The following is a 19,621-nucleotide window of genomic DNA, read 5'->3' on the forward strand; positions in this document are numbered from 1 at the left end:
GTAATTTGCTTTTGCTTATCAAACTGATTTCTAGGAAAAAAGTTGTTGTATCTTGAACGGTATCAAACTGATGACATTAGCAATTCAAAACTTACTAAAAACACTAGACAAAAGAAAATTTCCACAAAATTGTTTTTTGATAAACAAAGTATAAAAAATGTAAACCATATGTAAAATTTAAAATTAAAACCAAGGGAGAAAGATAATTTACATGTACATTAATCCTTAAAACTATGAGAAATCTGATTAAGAACACTTAGTATTTGACATAATTTAAAGAGAATTAGGAACTTAAAAATCATAAATAGGTGAATTTTCACGTAGATTTTTAATAACTATACTACAAAATTATCCAGTCACCAACTACTTTCAACATATTAATAAATGCTAACACAGAAACCGATTCCTCTATTATATGCTGATCATGGCAACATGAGGAACTCCAATGAAGCCTAGAGAGCAGCACTTTTCGTCTTCAATATGCATACAAACTCCCTAGAGATCTTGCTACAAATCCTGGTTCTGATTCAGTGAGTGTGAGGTGGGACTGAAATTCTGTCTTTCTAATGAGCTCCCAGCTGAAGCTGCTGGTCAGGTTGTTGGTCCTTGAATCATTTTTGGAGTAGTAAGATTCTATATGAAGTAAGTGTTTCAGTTCCTGTTTACATCTTACCTATTATTTCAACAAAGTGACGTCAATGAAACAACCTTGATTTTACAACTTAAAAAATACTGGTTGTTTTAACTGATGATATAATCTCGATACTTTTTTAAAGTTTCTGCTTTTAATTACTGTTTTGATGCACAAGTTTGTTAAAAACTCACAAATTTAAAGATATTATCTTTGGTATTTCTGGTGAGACCTGCACAACTATTTTTCAGAAAACAGAAACATTACTACTATACTAAAAGAGTTATCAAATGTAACCAGACTACATTTGAATTGTAGGACCTAAGATAAGAGATTTAAGCTATATGATCTAAGTTTCCTCACCTGTAAAACCTGCAATACTTACCTCACAGACATACTGAGAATAGGTGAAGTTTTTTTACATATATACATATATATAAAAAATGATATAAAAAACATTATTTTTCGTGTGTGTGTGTGTGTGTGTTCTTAGCATAGACCCTGACAGTCACTTATCACCTAGGTTTGCTTCCATCTCTGAGTTTCAGGCTCCAGTACATGCCAACTTACAAACACACCTCTCACTCTGCCCCCACATTCTTTCCCAACAAACCATGTCTACACCCTCTCTCCAAAGTGTGTTTCCCTCCCCCAGCTTCCAGAATACTCTACCTGGTTCATTATCAGAATTTTATTAAAAAGATGGAAAACATACTTGTACAATAGAGCTTCTACTTTTAAAAATTCAAGGAATTGCTTGAATTACCCCAAATGATGTAAAAACAACAAAAATAACTTCCTGAACAACAAACTCTAAACCATTGCAACTGGAAATCATACCTCAAACCAGCATAGTGTTGGACTCAGTTTCCTGATATTCCATGCAGATTCAACCTTTATTTGTTTTGGAGAAAAGAATACCATCACATTAGAGGTGAAGTCATTTAAATAGACCAAACAAATCCATTTATTCAACCAGTGTCTGAGGATCACTGACATATGAGAACTAAGAAGTGTTCACGACTATAGAAAAATAATTATTTTGCTGATACAGAGACTACCAGTGGGAAGTTTCTGTTTACTCTCCTTGGGATTTTCGAAAATAAAACTTTTCTACTGATAAGAGTACCAGAACACAAGAGCAAATAACCAGGGGTTTTGAAACTAAAAGTTAAAGCAAAGTAATCCCTGCTCAATTTCTGTCCTTTTTCCACTAAGTTACATGCCTCCCAAACAATCCATAAATAATCTATCAAAGGAATCAAAGATAATGTTGAAGTATTACCTGTGGCACTTAAGAAGCTGCTAGAAAATTTGATCTTTCAGAGAATGCTGGTGAGAATAAGTAAATGCTAGAGAAGGTCTCAAGTTGTAAGACTTCATGATTTCAAATACACAAATAAAAGAATTAAAAATGGTAAATTTTTTCAAATATACCTAAACACTCATCTTTTCAAGATTTAATATGAAGCATTTTTTGGTCAAAGAAAACATTTTCTCCAATTACAGTATCTTTAAAAGATGAGTGAAAACAAGAAGTATTTTCAGATATATTATGCCCTTAACACACTAAATTAATAGTCATCTTGGAGTCAGACACAAACTCAAGAGTCACCCTAGAAATTTTCAGAATCATGACAACAAAAAAAATTGGTACATAGAAAATCCTAACTCTAATACCATCCTAGTGCTATAATGTCAAGTGAAAAAAGCAGGTTAAATAGTATACACGTTAGGACCTAAGGTAAATACACACAATATGGACACACGCGCACACTGAAAGAAGATTGGAAATAGATACATCGCCATGTAACAGCGGTTATATTTCTGATGACTGAAATTACAGAAAATCTTAATTATTTTCTTCATGTGTATATTTTCCTTCATATGTGAATTATTTGTGTAATTCAAAAAAGGAAAGCTATGCTCAGATCAAAAATAACCTTTTGAGCAAGGACAATTATAAACAGCTGCAGGGCCACACTAACTAGAAAGGCTGTTTTTTTTGGTTTCCAGCCTTTTTAAATATACAATCAATGGTACAGGTGAAAAGGAAGTTTAGCTCTTCATTTACAAAATCAAATATGGTTTAAGAAGAGATACAACAAAGTCTATATTATTTTTTAAAAGATGAAGAAATAATTTACAAAAGGATTTACTTTTATAATATGATCCCTTTAAATAGCAAAAAAAGATATAATTCAGGTTTTAAAAAATCTGATTTACATATAATTTTTCAGAGTACACGTACTCTATGAATTGAGGGACACTTGCAGGTAAATACTAAGATTTCTCTATTTTGTAAAATGCCATATTTTGCATCTGCTGACTTCTGGCTGAGAGAAAGAATATAAATGGGTATGGCAGTTTACCCCCTTGCCAATGTGAAGTGTCATGTGACAGAGCACTTCTCTGGCCTAAAAGAGATGAGAGCTCAGAGTAGCCTTCCTCTCTACTCTCAGTTTCACTCCCTTAAACTTCCCTACTCTGCTATTTTTGCAGAGACTAATGCCAAGAGAAAAGTGAAAAAGACCAACTAAGTAATGTATGATTGCATGTGGGTACCCATCACCACCACCACACACATGCAACTCTGCTGGGGGCATCCCCTGAATAACTAATCACCACCAGTTCTACTCTAGACAAGAAAGACTGATGCTTTAATGCAGTTTACTCAGCACAGTCATCTATGGCAACATGCACACATACATGCACTTACATTCTTCTCTCCTTCAGTGACACGGGTTTCATAGCAATATGCCAGAAGGATATCAATCAAACTGTAGCACACTTGACGACAGGCTCTCTTGTCCAGCAGATAAGATTTATTGACAAATTTTCGTAGCTGATATTTCTCTTCTTCAGAAAAAGACACTAGAAGAAAACGCATTTAAAAACTAGATGTTTCATTCAGTTTTGTAAAACTCCCAATGTGGAAGATTTGTCAAAATTAGAACTTTGATTATAGAAACTGAAATAAAAGTTCTTTCTACTTAACTATGGATATATAAATAACTTAAGTAGACTTCACAGTTTTAGTAAGAGCTATGAGTCTGCTCAAATCCTAATAGGGCTGAATAAAGAAGATTTTTCTAAATAATACCTATTCCTTAATTCCCAACCCTCCCTTTTTTGCTACACTGTTCTGTACTTAAGGCGTCTGAATGCCAGTTACTGTCTTTAAAATTAAGATAATACATTTTGACAACAGAAAGTGCTAAATAAAGCACACTGAAAATATTCATTATCCATTTTGAAAGTTCTATACCAAGAAATAGGAATACTCCCAGACATTAATCAATTAAAATTGTTAAATTTAAATTTAATTTAATTAGATTAAATTTCAATTCAAATTAATCCATTAAAATCTCATATTGTTTACCATATAAATCAAGTTTTACATATGACCACATCACATACGTTAGACTTGTGGGAAAAGATTGTTTCTTTACAACACAGTTCCTTTTTGCTTTTCTTCTTCTGCTTGGCACCTTCTCGCCTCCTGAATATTCGTCAACAGCCTCTCACACACTGAAAATTTAGTATATATCATTCCGTAGTTTTCTCTAGACATGTAATCATATACAGACACACAAGCATACCTACTAGGGAGTTTATACTTCCTACACCCTCCCTCAACCCAAATAACTAGGTCATTTTTCTCCATCTAGCCCTTCTCACTCAACAATACCTCTGGCAAATCCCTAAAAGTAAACTGGTGTGTAACTAATTTTTGTAAAGGAGTATAATATTCCAAAATGTACCATGCTCTGTCCAATCACTCCCCCTACTGATGGGCACTCACTTTGCTTCTAGTTTTCTGCCACTGCTAATAATGCTGCAATAAATATCCTTATCCTATGTCCTTGGATATTAGAGGCTTTATTTCCATAAAGTAGACTCTCGAGACTGTATTGACTGGGTTAAAAAAGTATCTGTTTTAGAAAGATACTTTACTTAAAGGCTACAATAACTCTCCTTTCTCACAGTCATGAATAGAAGTTCCTCTTCCTACACATACCTCCCACCTCCCCCTGGCAAGAAATGTAATAGCTTTGTTACAATCATTTCCAGGTTAATAAATTGAGTATAGTAGGCAGAATTCTAAGATGACTTCCAATGAGTCATATCATTATGTGGGGATGGAGCTTGTGACCTGCTTCTGTCCAACAGAATACGACCAAGGCAATGGGACAGTCATTTCCATGATTATATTCCATTATTAGCAGACCAAAGCCAGGGACTCGCCTGCTAGTTTTGAAGAAATAAGATGTCACATGGTGAAGTGAGAGAGCCTGTGAGAAGGCTATGTGGCAGGGACCTGTAGAGGCCTCTAAGATCTAAGAGTGGCCCCCAGCTAACAGCCAGCAACAAAGTAGGGGCCTCAGTTCTATATCTGCAAGGAACTAAATTCTGCCAACAATCATGTGAGATTGGAAGAAGACCTTGAGCTCCAGGAAAGAACACAGCCTCCAACATCTGTTTTTTAAAAAAATATGATGGATATCTTTGGCTACAGCCTTGCAAGACCTTACACAGTGGACCCAGCTAAGCCTGGCCCAACTTCTGACTCACGGAAACTGAGATCATGAACGTACACTGTGTGAAGCTTGTGATAATTTGTTATGCAGCAAGAGAAAACTAAAACAGTGACTTATCATTGTTATTTCACTTAGTATATCTCCAATTGCTCAACTTTAAGCACTAGTTCCTTGGTTTGTAGGCAATCTGGATTTGCACTCTTATGAGTGACCCATTCGAATGTGTTTTGTCCAGTTTTTTTCTATTGGATGGCTTGTCTTGTCAAATTAAGAATCCTGTATATTATAGATATAAACCCTAATCATCTTTCCAAAGCTACCATATCTCTACTGACTTTGTTTATGGTACCTTTTGCCATTGAAACACTTATTTTTCATGTAGTCAATATGTCCATTTTTTTTTAAGACAAGATTCTGGATTTATAGCTTTAGTTAAGGTTTCCCCAATCCTTGAATTGTACATGAAGTCTCTTTAAGATTAAATTTATTATCCATTAAGTGGAGGTACAGCATCATAAACAAAGGTCCTCATCCTGGTCTTCATATTGAGTAGGCTGAGGAATAAGAGGAAGAGGAAGGGTTGGTTTTGCTATCTCAGGGGTGGCAGAGGCAAAAGAAAATCCCCATATAAGCAGACCTATGCATTTCAAACATGTTTTGTTCAAGGGTCAACTGTATTTAATTTAAAATTTACTGGATTTAATTAATAAGACAGATAAACTGAGTGTTGACTGCCTCATTGGAGGACACATCTGAAGTTCCTTAATTTAAACAAAAGCTCTCAGTTCATTTTAAGCAATTTGATTTAAGGAAATGGCATGAAGGAATATACTCACTGCAGGAAGAAAGCATACCTGACAAAATATTTTATGACTCCTTGTATTTAGCAAGAAGGTTAGAGACAGTATTCCCTTAGGTATGGTTTTTGAGATGTTCATTAATTTAGCTAATGGGAAAATGCCAGGTGTTCATGATCTCTGACTAGAGAAAAGTCTTTATATCCTAGTTGACTAATAAAGACCCCTGCTCCCACATAATTCTCAATCACAAAGTAAGCATGCCCAGAAACTATTTAGCAACATGTCAACTCACTACATATTTATGCCTTCATTTTTAAGTAATCATACCTATCGACGTTTAACCATTTATAAAAGTTGACCTAGGCAATGTAGGTTCTGACGTTACATTATCCACATGTAACTATTTCTACATTAGTCATTTTCAATAACTGTGCACAGAAGAAAAACCTACTTGAATTATTCTTCTGAATTCTTGGATACTAGGAGCTGCTAGACTTTCCCTAAAACACTTCCACCTTTTACTGAGCATTTACAAGTTCCACTGTGGCCTACTTCATTAATAACACACAAATGCATTTAAATTCTGAAATTCAAGCAAAGAAATCAGAGATGATAAATAACAATAACAACAAACCAGGAAATCACTAGAGAAACCAAAAGTCTGAGCTCCCTAAGGCCTTTTTTATTAGAGCTGTAAATCATATCACCCAAAGGGGAACTTGGGGGAAGTTTGCACACAATCAAGTCTAACCTAGCAGCAGTACTGGAAATAACTACAGATGCAGTGTCAACAATGCTTGGATGATTGCCACCATGAGTAACATTTGTCAAGCATTTGTATGACTTAGCTACACTACAAAGCAGCTTTGCTATATAGTTCACAATGTTTTGGCTAATTATACTTTTAAAAATAATCTCCAGTGAAACAAAAGTCAGCTGAACTCTCAATACATTTGAGGAGGAAACTGGTGCCCTAGCATTGAAGCAAATGGCCAAGGACCACCTCCCAACATCAAAAACCCCACCAATATGTCTGAAGGCTGCAAAGGGACTATCAAAATGAAAGATGTCTGCAAGGTAGTCACTTTTCTCTTCCAAATATTTTCTAATTTTGTTACTTTTAAATCCTCCCTTCCTCTCTAAATCCCCCTCCCAAACATCCCTCTTATCTGGGTCAACAATTAAATCACAAAGGATCTCAATGCTCTCAGAGTAACGCACATCTGTCTATTACATTGTACATTCACTGGAACCAGATCAAGGGAACCAGAAAAAACTGTGCTGCATTCAAACCTTCAGCCTAAATGGGTAGCCCTGCAGTGCTACAACTTTCAAAGTTGACACTGACAGTTATCTCTACAAACACTGAAGGGCTCACTGGTGCCAAACAGGATGTCCCTGCTAGGAAGTTCATTGACTATAAATGTTATGTGGTGTCATAACAAGCAATAACGTGCCAAGACTCTGGAGCTTCAGATTAACCACTGAAAGACAACATGGGAAATGCGGTGAGTTCATCCTCATGAAACCAGAGCTCAGGGGAAGCACAGCGTTTAACACTTCCATTTACAAGCCTTTGGGGAGGAAAATCTGGATCACTACAAAGCTGGAGAAAAGTCTCCCTGTTGTAACTCAGGGCTGTGATGAAAACGACAAGAATTACAACCAAGGGAGAAAAAGAGGGAGCAATGTTCACCACCTAAGGCTTATCTGGAATTCAAAGCAATCTAGGTTAATATTTTATGATACAGAATGAATCAAAGGTACACCCCTCACCTGCACTGTTGTATCTGCCTGGCGACACCTGATGAGGAGGTGTTAAACAGACAACAGCCCACGCTATGACACAAAGAGGAAGAAGGCCAGAGAGGCAAAGAACAAAGAGGAAGAGGAGAAAAGGTACAGCAGCATGCACCATAGGTCAGCAGAAAACTGTGATGTTTATTTCTTGGTTTATTTCTTTTCCCCCATATTTTATCCTGGCTCAACACACTTCAATTTATTCCTCCAATTCTGAGTGCCCCAAATATTTGAAACAGGATTTTTCAAATGAGAGAGAAATCTTGTTAACAAGGAACTTTCCCTTAAAGCTTTCTAAATGTATAAAAATTGTAATTTCACAGAGAAACCATCCAACTCCTGACTCTCCTGTGACTGATTTTCCTCTACAATAATAATTTCTAACATTTACAGGATTTTAAATACATCGTTTCATTCAATCTCAGGACAACTCTGAGGTAGGTACAGCATTCCACAGCAACCCAAAGGTGCAAGATCATATCGCGAGCATGTGGTGGAACAAGAAGTCCAACCCCAAGCCTACATTTAGTTTATATCTTATATTTGGTATTATTAGAAGAGACACGCTGTTCGACACAAAGCTCAAGTTCTTCTACCTTAGATCACATGTCCTTGCTATTTTTAAAGGTGGTTTTTAGAATGAATCACCATAATGGCTTTGCAGACTATGACTGTTCCTGATGCACCAGCCTGGCTATCAGTCATGGGTCAGATGAAGGGTCAGGAGGGCAGGTGGTTAAAAGGACTGAGTGGCTTGATCTCCTGCTAAAATTACACAGAGAAGACTAAGAGCATTGCTGACACAGAAAACTGGACTGAGAACAAGCTACAGTTTATCAAAGTAGAGCAAGTTAGAATTTAAATCAAAGGGAACGCCTTCTCTTGATTTTTAGGGCAACTAGCTCACCCTGGTGGACAGAGAACTCAACTACGCAACCACCAATTTTCTCCCACACCACCTCATTAAAATACTGTGCTAAAATTAGGGAAACTGACTCAAACCAGTTGATACACTTGATGATTTAAGTTTGTTCAAACTTCATGACCAGATCTACCTAGCATGTACAATTAACTATCTATATTGTGTTAGCAATCCTATACCTGAAAATTTGTCTATATATACATAATGTGAGAAGTCTCTGAAAGCTGCTTAAACTCAAATATAAAAGTCAGGATTTGTTGAAAACGACAATAAATCTATAACAAGAGTCACTATAGGCCGGGCGCGGGAGCTCACACCTGTAATCCCAGCACTTTGGGAGGCCGAGGCTGGCGGATCACAAGGTCAGGAGATCGAGACCATCCTGGCTAACAGGGTGAAACCCCGTCTCGAGTAAAAACACAAAAAATTAGCCGGGCGCAGTGGCAGGTGCCCGTAGTCCCAGCTACTTGGGAGGCTGAGGCAGGAGAATGGCGTGAAACCGGGAGGCAGAACTTGCAGTAAGCCGACATCGTGCCACTGCACTCCAGCCTGGGCGACAGAGCGAGACTCCGTCTCAAAAAAAAAAAAAAAAAAAAAAAAGAGTCACTATAATGAGCTTCTGTTATGCAATAAAGCTAATCCTCTATTTTCTAAAATATTATAGTAGCAATTTTTTGATCTGGTAGAACTCACCTAAACTTTAATAAAATTTAACCATAAAAACATTTATTACAATATTTATAGATATTTACTGAGTACCTTTATATAACAGGCACTATACTAGACAGTGAAAAAATAGCAGATAACAGGCTATTGCATTGATATGCAGAAAATAAAAAAACTGTGATGCATTAGAGACCCTGTAGCTACTTCAGAATGAGTGGTCAAAGAAGGCCACTATATATATTATTTGCAACTGCAGAAAACAGGAAGCCACCCAAATGTCCACCAGTAGTAAACAGCCCAAATAACCATCAATCATGAAAAAAATATCCAACAGGATACTATGTAATCATGAAAAGCTTCAGGTAGATCTCTACATACTAATATGGAAGATGTGCAACACACACTACAAGTTGAAAACAAGGTACAAACCGGGTATACGTGAGTCTATGTGTAGACATTTCTTAAAGCAACTGTTTAGATGTGGGAATATATATTTTTAAAATATCCCCAAAATTGCTAATAGTGATTACTTCCGGGAAGAAGAACTTGGGGTGGGAAGAGTCTATATTCCATTTAATACTCTTCAGAATGTACATATATGTGTATTCTTTCCATTTAAACATTGAAATTTTATTTTTAATATGTAAATAAAAGCCAAATCAGTGTGACAGAAAACATGGGTGTTCTCTTCTAGATCTGTCTGCAAATGTTATATTTCTAATGTATAGTTTTAATATATCAATGCTACACTGCACTTAGAGAAGCTGGTAATAACATGTCCATCTAGGTCTTTTCCCACTTGGGTCTTCCCCCCCGCCCGTTACTAATACTCAAATGTCCTTACCAAAGAAGAATGTTCATACCTCTTAAGCAGGTTATTGAGAAACTACAAATGTCCTGTGTGATAATATCCCTAAATTTAGGTTTTAAAAAATAATTAATTATAAAAGAACTCCAATGATTCTAAAGGAAACCATACTTCAGAAGAATTTTCCAACACAAATAAGCCTAATTATTTAGTGGCATTTTCCAGTCAGGGGCAAAGAAGTCATTTCCAAAATAAGCAATTCAAACTCATATTTTAACATTATAAGGCAATTACAACTATACGCTTAATAATATGGAAGGCAGTAAACGTGGTACACCGTGAGATTTTAAAATGAAACAAATTAGCCGAATTTGAGTTTCTTACCTAATGTAGCATGATTTTCTTGTTCCTGACTCTTTTCCAAAAAGGCCGTCATTTTTGAATATTTGTCAGTCCACCAAGGGTTATACTTCAAAATCTGTTCAATCGCCTCGTCTTCAAAAAAGTCAGCTCTAGGAAAAAACATTGAAAGAACTTACTATACAAGATTTCACTGGCTTTTACTTTTTAACATTTTATCTTAACTCATATTTGTACTAGAAATACAGATTTTAATTCAAAGTACATTTCAAGGAAAGACTGAACACTATATTTACTTTCTTTGTAGTTACTAACCACAAACATAAGTTATTTACCATAAAACAAAAGTAAGTATCTGACTAAAGGGATATATAACATTTCTGATCTCTCTTTTTTTTTTTTTTAACTTTTTTTTAAAAGAGATGGGTCTCACTCTGTCATTCAGGCTAGAGTACAGTAGTAACATAATCACAGCTCACTGCAGCCTCAAACTCCTGGGGTCAAGCAATCCTCCTGTCTCAGCCTCTCAAGTAGCTATGACTACAGGCACATGCTACTGTGCCTGGCTAATTTCTATTTTTTCATAGAAACAGGGTCTTGCTTCCTTGCCCAGACAGGTCTTAAACTCTCGGCCTCAAGTGACCCTCCCACCGCAGCCTCCCAAAGTGTGATGGGATTACAGGCTTGAGCCACTGTGTCCAACCTCTGATCTCTTTAAATAGAAGGTACATAGAAGACTGGTCCTACCCTGAAGTCCCATCCCATATTCGATGATGTGAAATGAAGCAAATCTGAAGACACACTGGACTGAAATCTAGCACTTGTGCTAGGTATGCAAGTACTACAGACTTTAGTAAAATTTCAATAAAGGAAAAAATTTTTGAACTCAACCAGCAAAGAAAAACAAGCAGATGAGTAGGAAATTCAGGATACTGCATCTCCACAAAGAGGCTAAAAGGGGCTATACACACACACACACACACACACACACACACACACACACACACACCATTTTTGGCATGTGCACTCATATTTTCTACCAAGATACAATCTATTTTATTAAGATACTAATTTTAAAGTTCCTTAAACTACTGAAGAAGATAAAAGCAACATTTGTAGAGAACAGAAAGCTAATTTTCCTGCACTCTACATTCCTGTTTTAACTAGAAAAATAACAGCCACATTCAAAATACACCTCTCACTCTTGGAGGACACTTATTCAGAAATGATTCTATCTTGCATTCAAAGTTGGAAACTGGTATTCTTGGGAAAAGCATTAACAAGGTATAACTCATGGTGAAAATTTTATTTATATTTTAGTTAACTAGAAACTCAAGGAATTGGTTGCTTTGATACACTGAATTTTCTAACTGATAGTTTTACAACCTTATAGTTGTAAACTATAATCTTATATCAGTTTCTAACTGATAGTTTTCCGCAGCCTTCCCTTTCAACTGAGATACTGAAATCACTTAAAAATTAGAAAGATCACAGACAACTTACGGAGTTCTTTGTATGTTCCAGGCACCGCACTAAAAGCTTTGCATCCATTATTTCCTTGAATCCTCACACCATCACTATAGGCATGGGGTACTATCAATATCCTCATTTTATAAAGGTAGAAACTGAGGCTCAGAAAAGTTTTGTATCTTGGCCAAGTTCAGAGAACAAGTAAAAACCATAGCTAGGATGCAGACATACTGAACTCTTACTTCAGACTCCAAGCTCTTAACCAACATAAATATTCCATTTTTATATATGAGGAAATAAAGTACATACTAGACAAAACTGAACAGCTAATATCTTGAAATAGGAATTCTCAATAACAATTTCCAACAGGTGCACAGACATATGAGACAAGGACAAAATAGCTGCTTCATAAACTAATCCTGCTAAGCCTATTTTCTTATTAGCTATCTCTTTCTCCTTAAAGTGAAGGAACTCTTTTGAATTGAAGTTCTACTCTAAACTCATCCACAAATCAGAACGTGAGCTTTTTTCTAGGAAATGAATTTCAAAGGGATAAACAATAACAATAAATGGCTAAAATGCTAAATAAGTCATTCATTCAACAGAAAGTACTGACATTGTGCCATGTTGCATGATCCATGTTAGGCACTGGAGTTCCATTCATGACAAGACACAGACAGTCCTGGCCCTCACACAACTTACAATCCCATGGGAGAGTCAAGCAATTACAATATAGCAAAATGCTATGACATATCAGCAGTACAAGATTCTAGGGCAAAATAAATTAGAATGACAGGCAAGGACCCTGGAGGATATAATACCTAAACCAATGGTTGAATGATAATGAACAGTTAACCAGATGAAGGGGGTGGGACAGAGAATTCTGTAATGAAAAACTGGTTGGCGAAGGCTAGAAAACAAGAAGGCACATTTAAGGGAAAAAAAAGTTGAAAGAAGCTGCACATAATATAGTGGCAACCACCTTGTAAACCATGTTTAAAAAATCTCAAAGATTATCCCTACCAACTAAACACTTAAAAGCTTTTTACATAGGGGAATGACATTAGCATGGTTTAGAAACATCACTCTTATTGCAGCCTGGAAAATGATTTAAAGGGAGAAACCTGGAGAAGCAGACATAATGGTGGCCTAGGATAAGAGAGTGGCAGTGGACATGGAGAAAAGTGGATGAATCTGACCTATACGTAGATGACAGAACCCTCAGGATGCAGGGAATGAAGAGCTCCAGGAGTGAAACATGACACTGAGAATTCTGGCCTCCACAACTCAGTGGACAACAGTGTCCTTCGTTGAGACAGGGAAGCTAACAGACATGAGTGAGAAATAACGACTCCTGCTTGGGATAGGTTGAGTATGACATGCCTTTTTTTAGGATTTACAAACAGACCCATCCAATAGGTAGGTGGACATACAAGTCTGATGCTCAAGACAGAGATATGAGAGTCATAAGCATTTAAACCAAGAAGAGGATAAAATTGCCCAGGAAGAACTGGCACAGTGAGAGAAAAGGGCCTTGGACACCACAGCGCGGAGGACACCAAAGGCAAGAGTAGAGGAGCCTATCTGAAAAGATGCTGTTTTCCTCCCCAAGGGACCATGATGAAGGGAAAAAGAAAACTGGCTTGGGAACATGGTATTTCTACCACCTCCATCCCCCTCCCCACCAAAAACACCTCCAAAATGTTTGATTATTTTGAGTAAAATTTCACTAATACAGTCCTAGTAATCTGAACTGTGGTCTATGCTTGAATTGTCCATGAATTAAGAGTTTCATGAACAAGCGCTGACGGTGACTAATGTTTTACTTTTCATAATAAATTACTTTCAAGTTTTGTCTGTTTTTTCATTTGAGATCTCAATTTTTTTTCAAGACTTTTTTTTTTTTTTTTTTTGAGACAGAGTCTCACTCTGTCGCCCAGGTTGGAGTGCAGTGGCACAATCTCAGCTCACTGCAAGCTCCGCCTCCCGGGTTCACGCCATTCTCCTGCCTCAGCCTCCCGAGTAGCGGGGACTACAGGCGCCCGCCACCATGCCCAGCTAATTTTTTTGTATTTTTAGTAGAGATGGGGTTTCACCGTGTTAGCCAGGATGGTCTCAATCTCCTGACCTCATGACCCACCCCCTCAGCCTCCCAAAGTGCTGGGATTACAGGCGTGAGCCACCATGCCCTGCCTTTTTCAAGACTTTCAAGGTCACTAATTGAACAAGCATTCACTGAATGCCCTCTACGTGCATCATCAGGAAGATGAAGATCTGTAAAACTCACTTCTGCCCTTAAGGACTTCACAATTTAAGGAGAACCATGTACACAAATACAGAACATTATAAAACAATGTGGTAAAAAACAAGACAAACTGTAACAGGGGAGCACTGAGGTGGGCTTCCTAAGCCAGTCTAACAGGGTGAGTGCATGGAAGAAACAATGAGCCTAGTCTGAAGAGATAAGCAACCACTATTCAGGCAATGTGAGGTCAGGGGAAATAAATGGCAAAGGGATACCATGATAAAAGGAAATATATGAGAAGCAGTGTGGGTTGGGCGTGGTGGCTCATGTCTGTAATCCCAACACTTTGGGAGGCCAAGGCAGGTGGATCACGTGAGGTCAGGAGTTCGAGACCAGCCTGGCCAACATGGTGAAACTCCGGTCTCTATTAAAAATACAAGTTAGCTGGGCATGGTGGTGCACACCTGTAATCTAAGCTACTCAGGAGGCTGAGGCGGGAGAATGACTTGAACCCGGGAGGCAGAGGCTGTGGTGAGCCAAGATCGCACCACTGCACTCCAGCCTGGGCGACAGAGCAAGACTCTGTCTCAAAAAAAGAGAGAGAAAAGCCGTGTGGTATAGGTGGGGAAATGCAAACATTCATTATTGCTGTGGTGTAAAACGTGAGCAGGGAGTGGCAAAAGTGAAGCTACAGAGGTAGGCAGGGTCGGGATCACAGAGAAACTGCGATGACACACAAAGGAGTTAGGTACTTTAAGCAGAAGAGCACCAAGGACAGAGTTAAGCAGATTTTCATTTTCAGCACGTAAGACATCATACTAATGGTTCATGGTTGATGGATCTGAAGAAGTCCAGACTAGAAGCAGGGATGCCAGTTAGGCAGTTAGTGAGTGCTGCACTAAACCAGACACAGATGAGGGCCAGAAACTGATGAAGTGAAAAAAAAAAAAATACTACAGAGAAAAATGGTACAACTTCAGGATTGATTGAAAGTGTGGGATAAGAAAGAAGGCAAAGATGAATCCCCGCTTTCTAACCTGGGTGAATAGAGTGAAAAATGGGGCATCAATCAAGTTAGAAAATTCACAAACACTTTAGAGGTAAAAGGATGAGTTCAATTTTGGACATGTTGAACAGAGGAGTCAAGTCAGTGGGATGCCTAGTCACTCTCTTCAATATGCTTCTTCTTCATAGCACTTGATTACAATAAAACCCCTTTAGTACGCTTCTTCTTCATAGCACTTAATTACAATAAAAATAGTGTCTACTTCCTCCACTACAATGGAAGCCCCATGGACAACACAGAGATTGAGATCTTGCCGTATGCACCACGGTGTCTTTGGTATCTGTGACACTGTTTAGCATGTACTTCATTCAGACAAATATTTGTTGAACAAATAAATACATAAATGAAAGAAGGGATACATAAAATTGTATCCTAATGCTTTTTCTCAAGTTCTGTGTTTTGAATTGAGAGCCACCTCAGAAGCAGGTGATCTTGCTCCCAGCCTTCCAATTACTATTTGTTGTCTTAATATCTACTCAATAAACCCAAGAACTTAATTAATATACATCTTTTTTCACAAATTTAGAGTAATGAAAAATTATCACAATTTAAAATGGTACAACAAATGGTATAAGATCATTTTTGTCCCTTTTCTTATCTCACAGATGTTTAGAATACTGACTGAATTCTTTTGTTTTCTCCCAAAGAAATAGGCAAGATTTTATGAACTGGTTAATGTAAAATGTATGCCAACAATTAGAAAACTATTTGGGAAGAAGAAAACCAAACACTCTCAGCAAGAGAAATATGAATACTTGGCTATAATAATAAGCAATGAGGAATGACTATTAAGAAATGCTTCAAGATGCTGTCAACATATTTTAGTGTAAAAATAATACCCCAAAGGAATTACAAATAAGAAATGGATAATAAAAAACAATCAACATTTATGGATCATCTGTTACATGCCCAGCACTATAGTGAGCTGCAAAACATGCCAAAAAAAAAAAAAAACAGATTACACCAAAATAACATCCAGATTTTACAATAAAATACTTTTAAATAACAATCTAAAATCATATATGTGCCTTTGAAATGTATAAATTTTTCTTTACAATCAACTGACTTCACCGTGTTCTGCTTAGGCTGAAATTAAAATTCATTTTCCTAAAGCCCCCCAAATCCTGACAACATGAGGAAACACTATGACTTGTAAAGACAAGTCAAACAACTTACAAATAGGTAATATTATGCTAATCTTATATACATTATTATGCTAATATTATATACATTATGTATTACATGTGTATATTACAATGTATTATCTGCATGGTGATAGTAATTTAAAGTGAGCCGTTTTTTCTCCACTCTTTTAACCACTAACAACAACAACAAAAAAAGCACTGAGGTAAAAAACATTTTAATTAAAAATTTAAAAGAATTTTAGGTGCATTTCATTTAATATTAATACATTTGGGTGAGTTAGGTAATATTATGCTAATATTATATACATTATGTATTACATGTGTATATTACAAGGTATTATCTGTATGGTAGATAGTAATTTAAAGTAAGCCTTTTTTTCTCCACTGTTTTAACCACTAACAACAAGAAAAAAAAGCACTGAGCTAAAAAAAAGAATTTTTAAATAAAAATTTAAAAGAATTTTAGTTGCATTTCATTTAATATTAATACATTTGGGTGAGTCAGTCAGCTAATATAAATAGTGAGTAGTAAGTAACACAAAAATTACACTGAGCCAAAGTCTTACTGCTATCAGAAAAGTCACAAAGAATCTTTACCTCATGACTCCCACTCTCCTCACTTAGCCCATAACTAAATTTAAACCATTCCTGTAAGAACAGTTCTTTGAGAAGTGGAAAGAATATTTCATGCATAGTATTAAAGAAAATGAGCTTCTGGATAAAGACACACAGAAGATGGAGAAAAATAAGGGCTGCTTATAATATCACACTGCTAACTATAAATTCCAATTTCCTAATTCTCTCAGGCCATAGTTATTCTTCTAGTTTTAGAAGAGAGGAGATAGGCAGTTCTTCTAATTAAGCTCCCTCCCACCTGAAATTTCAGTCTTGTAAAGTTCATTCTGTTTTTATGCTAGCCTGAGAAATTTGCTGACAATGAAATTTCCACTTTAAATATTCAGCATGATTTTAAATGGGCTTCTTCAAATTGCTCTTCAGCGGACCTTTAAAACCACAATTGGAGAGATAAAGGTAATTAGAAATAGCAATGTAAATGGAGTTGAATCTCTCAGATGTCCTCCAAAATGTAACATACCCTGCTCTTACCCAGTTTCCCTTAGGATGTTGAACAGTTCAACCATTTATCATTACACATCACTCATTCCATTTGCACATCACAAGATATATCCCTGCCATTCCAATTAGTATCCTACTGTGTCACAGGAGATAGAATGTTAATCACGAGCGCTACAGCAATTAAACTGAAATAGTGTACATGAAAAGGATATACAAAATGACAAATGGAGAGACTCTTTTCAAGTCTTGGCCAAGCCACTTAGTAGTAGTGTCACCTTGAGCAAGTCCCTTAAACTCCTCTCCTCATCTGTTGTGAAAACTGAATAATCACATGAGTGCACTTTATAAGCTGCAGGTACTATACCAATATAAGCAGATATGATGATTAGAGCTATATATGTAACAGTTTGGAAAATCTTGACCCAGAATTAATAATTAAGTTCTACATCAACATAAAACCCTCATTCTCCACGCATCCTAGTAGAGCCACATGTCCAAGAGAGGTCAAGCGACAATCCTTGGAAGAAATGCTGCTATCCTGGCCAGTGGGAGGTATCACAATCTCTCAAGTCATCATGTACCTATCTGTTAATTAGATAAGTTCTTTATGCAAATTTAAGCCTGATGGAGATACATTATAGCCAAAAACACAATTAATGCCAGTGGGAAATACAGCAAAACTTCAAATTAGATTCTATTTATTCTCTACCACGAAGAATAATTATTTATTCATTGGAAACATATCACTGATTACAAGGGCTAGTGGATGAAAGTTATTAGGAAGATCCTGGGATCAGCCAAGAAATGTGGTACAGGTACATTTAAATTCTTAAAGAAATTGAAACATATTTTCATTTATGCATACCATTAATCACAACCAAAAGTTTACTTAAAAGAAGTGTAATAGTCTCATGAATTCAGTATTATATTTTTAAGCCTGGCGAGAAAAAAACTAAAAAGTATGTTAGAAGAGTTCTCTGTTGCTAAGATGAACAACTTGAGATATAAGAGGCAACATCTTACAAAGATTACAGAGGTACAACCATTGTAGGTTAATTCAAATGTCCATTAAGGTCTTCAGTCATCAATAATTTCTGGAATCCGAAATGCACATCCCTAGCAGAGTTTAAAAGACACTCAAAAATTTTAAAATAAATGTCAAGTAAATTATTTAATCCTCAAAAATCTCATTACTCACAGATAATGATCAGGATCAAACTTGGCCAGCTCAGCGGCCAGGCGCTTCTGTCTTCGTTCAGCTGCAGGGGTGAAATCTGGATCCTTAATATCAATAACATCACTCAGTTCATCCTGAGGACACCCAGAAAAGAAAGAACAATTGCTATCTCCTATTTTTAGCATTTAAAACTCAAATTTTATACAAAATGCCAAAGCACAGGAAGAACCTAACTGATCAGTAAACCATGATGCCACCTGTGACATTTAGATTCAAATCCAACAAATGTTTAAGCACCTACTACTTGGTAGGGCCTGTGAGATCTTTCTCATAAATTATCTCATTTAATCCTTACAACAAACAAGCTGACTGACAGATATTAAGGCTATAAAAGTTTAACATAAAAAACAGAATGGAATAAACCCCTACAAGCAAGCAGGAACATTTAACTCAACATCCATTTCCCCATTTACACCTAGAGATTTGAAAGTTATTAAACGTAGAGTGGCTGGATTTTCAGACATCTACACGGTCTCTTCTTTCTTCCTATAGTCTAGCTCAGCTGGTCTAAAGAAGCATTACCCTACAGATTGAATATCCCTTATACGAAATGCTTGGGAAGAGAGTGTTTTGGATCTTGAATATTTCTAAATTTTGGAATACTTGCATTATACCAGTTAAGCAGCCCTATTCCAATAATCCCACATGCGAAATGCTCCAAAGAGTATTTCCTTTGAGTGCCATGTTTGTGCTCAAAAAGTTTTGGATTTTGGACCATTTCAGATTTCAGATCCTGTAAAAGACTACATACAAGCTGGGTGTGGTGGCTCACTCCTGTAACCCCAGCACTTTGGGAGGCCAAGGCGGGCAGACTGCTTGAGCCCAGGAGTTCGAACCACCCTGGGCAACATGG

At 36.7% G+C, this 19,621-nt stretch overlaps 1 protein-coding gene across 2 annotated transcripts in view; it reads right to left on the reverse strand.

Moving 5' to 3' along the window:
* The window catches only part of SHQ1 (SHQ1, H/ACA ribonucleoprotein assembly factor), a 100,627-nt gene that overhangs the window by 64,829 nt on the left and 16,177 nt on the right, over window positions 1-19,621 (reverse strand). For both annotated transcript variants that reach the window (XM_003815798.6, XM_034956887.3), the window contains exons 5-8: window positions 18,730-18,842; window positions 10,553-10,680; window positions 3,351-3,505; window positions 1,472-1,525 (exon numbers count right to left, since the gene is read on the reverse strand). In XM_003815798.6, coding sequence (XP_003815846.2) covers window positions 1,472-1,525; window positions 3,351-3,505; window positions 10,553-10,680; window positions 18,730-18,842 — 450 coding nt within the window. The remainder of the gene's footprint in view (window positions 1-1,471; window positions 1,526-3,350; window positions 3,506-10,552; window positions 10,681-18,729; window positions 18,843-19,621) is intronic.

Source organism: Pan paniscus, chromosome 2, assembly GCF_029289425.2.
Source record: "Pan paniscus chromosome 2, NHGRI_mPanPan1-v2.0_pri, whole genome shotgun sequence".
NCBI classification, from domain to species: Eukaryota; Metazoa; Chordata; class Mammalia; order Primates; family Hominidae; genus Pan; species Pan paniscus.